A 9,567-nucleotide genomic window follows, 5' to 3' on the forward strand; every position below is an offset into this window, starting at 1 on the left:
ATAAATATCTATGTCAATCATTCATTTATCGAAATGAAAACAATTCATCCATGGAGTTAATACTGCAGCAGGTTTCTAGAATCTTGATTGTGATGTAGACATGGAATTTATATATAACATTATATTTTATATAAGAGGTTGTGTATTACTAGCGGGAGAGATAATAAAAATAAATATTTTATACTTAAGTTATATCTTTTCAACTTGTCTTTTCAGTAGGGGCGAAAAATAGAAAATGTATGTCGTAATGGTTTATGGGCCATACAACATGGATACTCCTTAGTCGGAAGCGTAAACATGAAAGGGTCAAACAAATTAAGCTGGAGTAACCATCTCCGAAACAAACCCTGTCATAAGCAAATGTCACATTCTGGACACATCCATCTAGGCGGTATAGTTTAAACCCCGTGAATCCAACGCATGGCCACCCAATGTCGATCCAAAAACCAAGACCATGTCAGTGTCGGATAAAGGACTATCTAATTTACACCAGTCACGTTTGTGAGCAACAGAAAAGTTTCAAGCGCTACAACTCTGCACATGATATGGATATTTCACTGTAATTACTCCCCACGGATCCTCACTTCTTCAGTACATTTCTGCAGCTGTACAAATGGAGTTCAGACTTTTCAAAATAGTTAATGTACCAGCTATGGTATTTAAGACGGTACATTGGAACACTGGAACAAATAACAGTCGGGAGAAATAATTGTGATGTTCTTATTCCGTTGTCCTGTAACGGTCAAATCATTTTTCAAAGTCATCCATACCGTGTCCTGTATCGCCCCTGCGGCATCAGGTTGTAGTTAGTGCCTGAAAGACAGACACAGTTCTTTAGACAGCCAAATCGGTCAAATATATGTTTCATATTAATTCAATGTTAAGAGGTATAACTGAAGGGCAGAATTCGACTTGTGAAATTGACGTAGGGTCGATCATTTTGCCGAGTTGCTACAACTCGACCCCTAGACACTGCTGCATGAGTTGGCCTGTACTTGACTTACCAGAACCGTGAATGTTGACAGGCAAAGAAGCCCGACGCTTGTGATAAGATTCCACCTGGATGGGCCACCTTTAAAATCAAATACAAGATGAGATTGACACCAGTTCCCCACAGTTGTTCTGTGGATATTAGGCAATGTCATATATAAAATTTACCAAAATATAAAAAGCAGTCCTTATTAGGTTTGTGGCCATCATCACGTGGGGAAGAATGTCTGAGAACTGACGGTTTACTAATTCAAAACGTTTCAATTCAATCCATATTTATCACGGTCATAAACTGGAAACCCAATTATAGTTTACTCAGTGTAGAGTTATCCATAATTGATAATTCCCAAATTTTAGCGGTAACATAGCTACATTCATAAACGCCCACTGAGGACAGGCTATACAACAAACACAGGTGAGGTAAGCACTGTTTCAAGCGTCTGTAAAATGTGTAGTTTCGGAGATTAACACTGAGTGGACGTGAAACTAACTTCCGCCCCCATATCATATAGTGTTCACTTAGGTTATTATTCAAAATATAAGGTTTATATTAACAAACAAAACAATCGATTTCACACTGAATATGTTAAGAACTACTATTTTGAAATCATCACAATGAAAGATTAGCCGGAAATTAAACGGACAGTCACAACCACTAGATATAGTTATAGTATTTATAAAGGTATTATATATATTGCAACAATGCTTTTCATGGCATTTTTCATGCACCGACATCAAACTTTGAGTGGTTATGGTACTAAAATCCCATATATTGTGCATTCAGACTATTCAAAAGGTTCATAGACCGCATCCGTGGTCTAGTGGTAGAGCGTCCGCCCGGAGAGCGGAAGGTCCGGGGTTCGATCCCCGGCCGCGTCATACCAAAAGAAGTTAAAAGATTGTACATGTTGTTACCCTGTCTGGCGCCCGGGATTAAGGGGCTAAAACAAGGACTGGTCGGCTCGGAGTCAGTATACTGTGTCTGAGTGAGATATGCATGTTAAACTGCAGGAAGGTATCTCAGTGAGCTAGCACTATAAATCGGCCTCAGTCCGGACTAGTACAAGCAGACACACACACACACACACACACACACACACACACACACACACACACACACACACGTGCATGTACGTCGCTATATAAGTGCAATCTTGGACGCGATGTTAAACCCAATTTCACCTCACCTCAAAAGGTATTTGTTTGCATAGCTTACCACAAGTGTCTTGATTTACGTAATTTTTAAAGGCGCAAACTGGACAAATGTCTGTGTCACGCAGCGTTGAACAGAAGGTTGTGTCATTTGGATTGTGAGAACATGCATCTGCACAGTCAAGTCCATACCACCCAACATCACATCTGGTGCACGTTCCCATGACCTTCTCACAGGTTTTACATGTGGCGGGACACTCCATGGTGCAGTACGGGCCATACCACCCATCAGCACACGTGTCTGTCCTGCAGCTTCCATCTGTATTGCAAGCCATTCCATGGCATGTCTCAGTGCAATTTGACTTACAATCACGTCCAAAGTAATGGGAATTGCAGGACAGGCAGGTTTCAGGTCCGTTACATCTTTTACATCTTTTGTTGCATGGTATGTTGCACTGTGTTCCCCAGAATCCGTCCTTGCATCCTGCTGTACAGCCAGGTTGTCCATTTGTAGCTAAGGCACACTGGAGCTTGATGCAGTTATTTGGACACTCATATTGACATTTGGGGCCGTAGTTGTGAGGATCAGAACATCCATGCAGACAATTTCCAGAAGGGTCACACTGCAGGTCTTTACAAAAGGTGCAGCTACAGGCATCAGCATACGCGACTGAAACCAGAGGATATTATGATCAATGCTTTACTGTCTGTAAACAAAACGTTCCTTGTTCAGGCATGAATGTATTGGGGCGATGGGCGTTTGATCGTGGCGTGTGTCTATTTTCAGTCAGTTATTGTAATGAGGTCGTGTTTAAGTAACGGAAAACAAATGAGCCCTTACGCGCGTGAACTTTGTGAAAACCTCACCATTGCCTGACTTTGAAACAATATGTCCTAGTAGGATGGAGGAATGTTGTGAAAAACAAAACCCTGAAGCATTATTAATGAAATGATTGTGAAGTTGGTCAAGTTTAACATTAACATTAATTGTATTGCTGTATATATTGAGATCAAAACCAATATAAATAGGTACCTCGTATCGAATATAAGAGTTTTTGCGAAAAGTTATTATTTTGCATTGTACAACATGTGAGGCTTGCGATCAAATTTTGATGTCTTAATCCTGATCAGGGTGCATGTGAAAATGATTCGAATCGTGTCTGTAGGTGTGAAACTGTAAACACCAAACATTTACAACTTTAGTTCAATTAAATTTATAGTCATTTATGTTTTACGGGATTAATTATTTGTTGTTCTGGTCAAATTCTGGAATCTGGTTCTGATTTCTGCAATTGTAATGAGATAGGGGTAGACGGGGATCACCTTGACTTCTGTTAATTATTTTTTATGTACGTGTGTATTATTGTTTGTTTAATTCAAAATACAGTAAACGAACTCAAAGGGACCACTAATTTTAGTTTGTAATTACCTTAGTTAGTTATAAGTATACACTCTTCAAAAAAAGAAACGCTCAGGTAGTATGAAGTTCATTGAACCTGACTACACAAAACATCCGGTATGTAAATTGGATATGTTATTGAAAAATGTTGGTGGCCTGATATTCGACAAACGGTGCGTCAAAACCAACCATTGTCGATTTGCAATCATGTCTTAATCGGCATTGTTTTCACACTTGTTCAAAAATGTCATGGAGGAAAACAGTAAAGCAAACTGCACGTGCAAGTTATGGCATTCGTAACTCGTGGTAGTGGCTATAACAAGGCAAGCATTAGCCAATAATTTGTCATTCAATTGTCATCATTTTTCAAGTTCGAAAATGCCGAGGCTCAGCGCTGCCGATCGGAACATCGCCATAGGACGTATCAAAAGAGGGGAATCGCAGTCGTCTGTTGAACGCCACTTCAACGTCCACCACAGGAACATTTGCCGACTTGGGGACCGATACACACAGTTCAATTCCACTGCAGACCGTCCGAGAACCGTGCCACAGCTACGGAGACTGCAGGACGCACCCCTGGTTTGAGGAGGATATCGGACCAGACAGTCAGGAACCATCTTCGCGAGGCTGGAATCCGACAAAGAGGACCAGTTATCGTCCCTGTTTTGCAACAGATCCACCGACAGCGACGCTTGCGTTGGTGCCATATTTTACAGCCTTGGAATTTGAGAAACTAGAGACGAGTGTGGTTAAGCGATGAATCACGATTTTTTCTTCACCGGCGAGTTGGAAGACAAAGTGTTTATCGTGTTTATCGTCGTCGAAATGAGCGTTTTCATTGTGTACATGAATTCGACAATTTCGCTGGCGGTAGTGTCATGGTGTGGGGGGCCATACCCATAATGCCAACATCAACCTCTTGCCCTGGTCGTCGAGATCTCTAAATCTCAACCCAATCGAACACCTCTGGGATGAACTCGATCGACGTGTACGTCAACGTCACGCCACAGACACTTCCACAACTGGCCAACGCTTTACAAGCAGAATGGCCCAGAATTCCGCAGGACAGAACTCATACACTTATCCAGTCAGTGCCGAGGAGATGCAGAGCCATGATTGCTGCCTGGGGCGGTCACACGAGATATGTGTGGCCTTGTGGCCTTTTGTGACACGACAGTGAACAGTTTTCAATGCCTTTGTATAAGGACAACCTGTAACTATCGAGCTCCAAAATTTCATATTTTCAAACCCTATGAGGGAACGTGCTTGAATCATGTTTCCAGCTTCTAAAACTGAAAATAGCCACCAAAGCCCCCCTGCATCTCCATGGTCACGTCAAAAAGCTAGGTCAATTACGTGCCTCTCGTGCACGCAGTGCCTGCTTGAACTGACCACGTGTGCGCCTCTACCAATTCACTCTCTTTCTCATCGCCACTGTTTGGCAACGTGTTTGGAACATCACAGAACACTATTGTCCTCCGCAAGTTTCGAGTATCCTAAAATAACATGGGAAAGAAGGACAATCAATTCAACGTCCTGCTTGTAAGGGATGCAGACGTACATATTCCACGTCGGATCCCCACTCATTATGTTGCGACTGTCGATGTGCGGAATGTCATTCCCTCACTAACTCGGCTTAATGTTTACCTGCAACGTTGTCGTCGTCGTCGTATTGCCGATCGCCGTTCCAAAGCAGGGGATTTCAAAGCTAGTATCAGCTCATCACGCCTTAAAGACTATCCTGTCGAACCTGTAATGTCTGTCACAGACGACACCCTCTCAGACATCTTCCTTACAGACGACTTGTCCTCTCGCGACCTGTCTATAGCTCCACAAGAAGATATGCAGGTCGATATGCGCTCGGTCCGTCTGACCAACCCGGGTCCTGCTCTCGTTATACCAGCGACAGATTGTTCCAGTCCTTTCAAAGTCCTGATATGGGTTTCGGCTAGCTCTAGTCATTCTCGGAGCCTTTCTCGTTCGGTCGGCTCCTCTCGACCCTTGTCCACCTATCCTACCCACGAGTTGGGATCACAGGGATCAACAACAGACTTCGGAACCATCGTTCGATTCTCTTGTGAAAGCAATATCCTCTGTCCTCCTACACCGTTCGGATCCTGTTCCGGTTCCAGTGGTATCCCGTTCTATCCCTCCCGGCTCGGGAGGTTCGCCCTCTACTTCGGGCGATCCCAATATCCAGGCTCAACCAACTGACAGTTCACGCCCGTCATGCGTTCTTGACGATCCCGCGTTAACGCCTTCCTCTGTTGGGAGTTAGGAACCAGCAGACCCTGAATCAGTCTTGCATTGGATAGCTGATAAACTGCAGTTACAGTTCCACGACGACCTCCTCATTCAACCGCACTCTCGGTGGCTCCATCAGTCTCTGACAATGCTCCATCTTTGCGTTTGGCGCATCTGCAGAAGTCCGAGGTAGCAAAATGTTACTCCAAGCGGGTAGCGAAGACCATCTCTGCTGCCCATCGTGTTTCCACCAGGTGCCTTTATGATCACAAGTGGTCGGCTTTTGAGACTTATTGTCGCGCTCTTGACATTTCCACTCCTACCTCGGCTTCGCCTCAACAGATTGCCGAATACTTATATCACATTCGACTCGGAAACTTCGGGGGTCCACGTTGGCAACATACATCGCGGCTATTTACTCCGTCATCGCCACCACTTCCGGTGCGAAGGTTTCCACGGTTACTGAACTACAATCGCTCATCCGTTCCTACAACCTAGCCAACCAAGCTGCTCGTTTTCGGCCTCCTTCGTGGGACCTTATTCTTCAACACCAGGTTTCCGGTGATTACGAACCACTGACGGAGAAGGATTTCGAGACAGTTACGTTGAAGACTGTTTTTTGGTTGGCTTTTGCCACTGCCGCACGGGTTAGTGAAATTCATGCTTTGGGTGCCAGTTTGACAGATCCGGAAGTGGCAAAGCGTTCCTGAGGCTTCATTGGGATTTTATGGCAAAGAACCAGCTTCCCGGACAACCGGATCGGCCATTAACGATTCCCCCGCTCTCGGCTATTTTGGGATCGAACGACCATGAAGACCTCCCCTTGTGCCCGGTTCGGGCGCTTCGAATATATCTGATAGGATCGAAGAAGAAGGGAGAAATGCAAAGTGTGAGATAGGATAAGTATATAAATATACAATTTATACTAAAATTTCCAAATTTGTATCTATGATATTAAATTAGATATATCGACTTTATTAGGTACAATACAGTTACTAAAATGTACCGTGTGTGTGTGTGTGTGTGTGTGTGTGTGTGTGTGTGTGTGTGTGTGTGTGTGTGTGTGTGTGTGTGTGTGTGTGTGCATACGTACCCAGATATGCTAGGGTCAACGTTACCACTGCCATTCTGTTCCTGCTGATTGGAACTAGCATGCTCAGTAGTATGAGAAATGTGTTCGGGTGAAGAAACCAGGAAGCCCCTCCTGGCAAACAGGCGCCATCGACCTGAACACATCTCCCACTTGGGCAGTCCTTGCATTGTCCATCACACTGTAGCTTGTAGTATCCTGCTTTACAGCCTTCAGCACAGTTACCAGTATCTTTGTCACAGTACACTTGCTTCGTTGATTCTTCCACGTCACAGTTGGCTGGACAGGTCTTGTCGCAGTCTGAGCCCCAGAAGCCTTGGGGGCATGTTTCTGGTCCATCTGCTCGGGTGACCAGAAGGAGTCCAACTAGTGCTGAAACAACAGTTGGAAACAAAAAGGTTGTTCAATCAGGTTCGGGTATAACTATATTGATTTATAGGCAGTTAACTTTCTATTTAGGTTACCTCCAGGCTGAGGTCCCATTGCGATAGATAAGGGAAATGTCAGGTGATCTACTAAATTCATAAACGTGGACATTGTCGCTTATTGTCATCAGCATGACAGGAGCATAATCAAGGCAATTTCAAAAACTAAAAAGAAAGCAAAAACAAGGCTTTCGATGTATGAAATATATTTCTTCTATGTTGGATTATGTACATATGGACTACTGACACGAGCGTAGAGACTTAGGAGAGCGCACACGTCAAAGGAAACACTTACAATATCCGCACATTCCAAACATGTTACCGATGAATCTGTAAAAGAGTATGACTGCAATGTATACACAGCGCTAAGACTCTTGATTTGTAGATTGGTTGTCTTTAGTATTTTGCCACCATTTGTTCCATTATTACCTTTATATCCACTATTTATCTTAGTCTTACAGTATAAATTTATCAATATTTTCCGTCAAACTATGACAGTAAATGTGATCATGTTTTAAATACTATATGTATTATCACTGTACTGAAAATGCCATGAGACGTGAGTATAACACAAATCAGTACCTACTGTTCAATCCAAGTGTGAACCAACAGCAAGCTATTTCATAATGAGTTGGTTGTGTAAAGTGTCTGAATGCGTTACGCATAGTATGATCAGCTCTGTTTGGGGTCAGTTAAACCTGGGGATTGTCAATATAGCCATTCACATATCAGGTAATTTATTTGCTGCAGACAGGAGATCTAAGTCTTAGTCTAAGTGCGTGAATGACACGACTTTAAATTGTTCAATATAAATATTGATTCAGTGTTTTATCGTTGTTGTGCCGTAAAGAAGCATATCATATATGCAGCTAATCCCATATACGTGTAAGTGAATCCTTACCGGTGCATATGTCTTGTGTTTGTCCGGGTTGTGTTTACTGTCAATATTACTGGTCAGTTGGACGTGTTTCGCTTTGAGGTCAGGAAGCTAGCTACACTATCAGTTTTAACTATAGTATCCCCCGAACCTCAGTGCCAAGGCATATGTGTATGTTCCACTTTTGTTGATGGGGATGTAGGGGAGATCATTACGTGTGCGGTGGTAGTGTTTGATTTTATGAAGCAGAGTGTTTAGTAAAACCTATCAGTCAGTATATGTTATAAGGTATTGCCTAGGTGATAGTACAGTAAACCACGGTTATAACGAACACGCTTATAACGAACTGACGGATATAACGAACTTACTTTTTTGTCCCTAAAATTTGCTGTAGTTATGCTATATATATGCTCATAACGAACTACGGATATAACGAACTAAAATTAGTGGTCCCTTTGAGTTTGTTATAACCATAGTACCGTACTGTACTTGGATAAGTTAGTGAAAATTGTGGTCATCTTTTTGCCTATTTTACTTAAGAGGTGGTTGCCGTGTAATTGGTAGTGTTGGTATTATAATGTACCGTGATTCATATCCTCCATTGTATGAGTGAGTGAGTTTGGTTATCCACTGTAGGAAGGTGGGGGCTGTGAGTTGTACTGTAATCTAATGATTATTCAGTACACTCCGTCCGATCAGCATGATCATACTTGACCACTATAGCGAGTTATGGCCAAATATGAAACCTCTACATGGTCACGTGACAAAAGGGTTCATGTTCAAACTGAGTTAGTACCCAACGCCGGGATTTGCAATATCATACTCCTGTTATGCTATGTGTTTCAATCCAAGAAATATGATTTTAATAATCATAATAACAGAATGTTACACATTAGCTATATTGGCTATGTACGATACGCTGACTTGTAACAATCTAAAGCATCCCAATAGCCACAAGACACATTGTTAATTGGGCACCAAATGATACTCAAGTGCTGTTGTTAAACGGCTGTTTGGGTCACTAAGGTTAGCTATATTCAAGGCAATTACTGAATAATTTAATTTTCAATATAAGTAGTATAGTCTAAAATGCAACCCTACCGCGCCCTGTGAAATGTTTATGTATATTTAGGGGATCATTCATTCAGCGACATTATTACTAGATAGCAACCCCTATCGTTTTTGAAGAAAATCCCCCCTAAATTTCTAACAGTACAGTTGGACATTAACTTCGTAGCCGAAATTTAGCATTGTTAACTTATACGTTGGAACAATTTTGGCATATCCCTGCAGCAAACAATATATTTACCTGAATATAGAACCATGCGGCAGTAACCAGCAGTTATCGGGGAACTGATTACCTACTGCCTATACAGTAAATCTGGCGTCT

At 42.5% G+C, this 9,567-nt stretch overlaps 1 protein-coding gene across 1 annotated transcript; it reads right to left on the reverse strand.

The window, feature by feature from the left end:
* Positions 1–965: 965 nt before the first annotated feature.
* Positions 966–6,959, reverse strand: LOC139478558 (scavenger receptor class F member 1-like). Its single transcript, XM_071261081.1, has 3 exons — positions 6,879–6,959; positions 2,207–2,812; positions 966–1,072 (listed from the first exon to the last, which is right to left on the reverse strand). The coding sequence occupies exons 1-3, from the start codon at positions 6,937–6,939 to the stop codon at positions 966–968; spliced, it is 774 nt and encodes a 257-aa protein (XP_071117182.1). The 5' UTR covers positions 6,940–6,959.
* Between the last annotated feature and the right edge of the window lie 2,608 nt (positions 6,960–9,567).

This window comes from Haliotis cracherodii, unplaced genomic scaffold (assembly GCF_022045235.1).
Source record: "Haliotis cracherodii isolate W230 unplaced genomic scaffold, xgHalCrac1.p SCAF_4, whole genome shotgun sequence".
NCBI classification, from domain to species: domain Eukaryota; kingdom Metazoa; phylum Mollusca; class Gastropoda; order Lepetellida; family Haliotidae; genus Haliotis; species Haliotis cracherodii.

Coding starts and splice junctions, on each gene's coding strand:
- LOC139478558 (XM_071261081.1), bottom strand. CDS start 6,939: ATGCTAGTTCCAATCAGCAGGAACAGAATGGCAGTGGTAACGTTGACC. Junction 2,813..6,878: donor GTTGACCCTAGCATATCTGG/GTACGTATGCAC, acceptor CTCTGGTTTCAG/TCGCGTATGCTGATGCCTGT. Junction 1,073..2,206: donor CGTAAATCAAGACACTTGTG/GTAAGCTATGCA, acceptor TTGATTTTAAAG/GTGGCCCATCCAGGTGGAAT.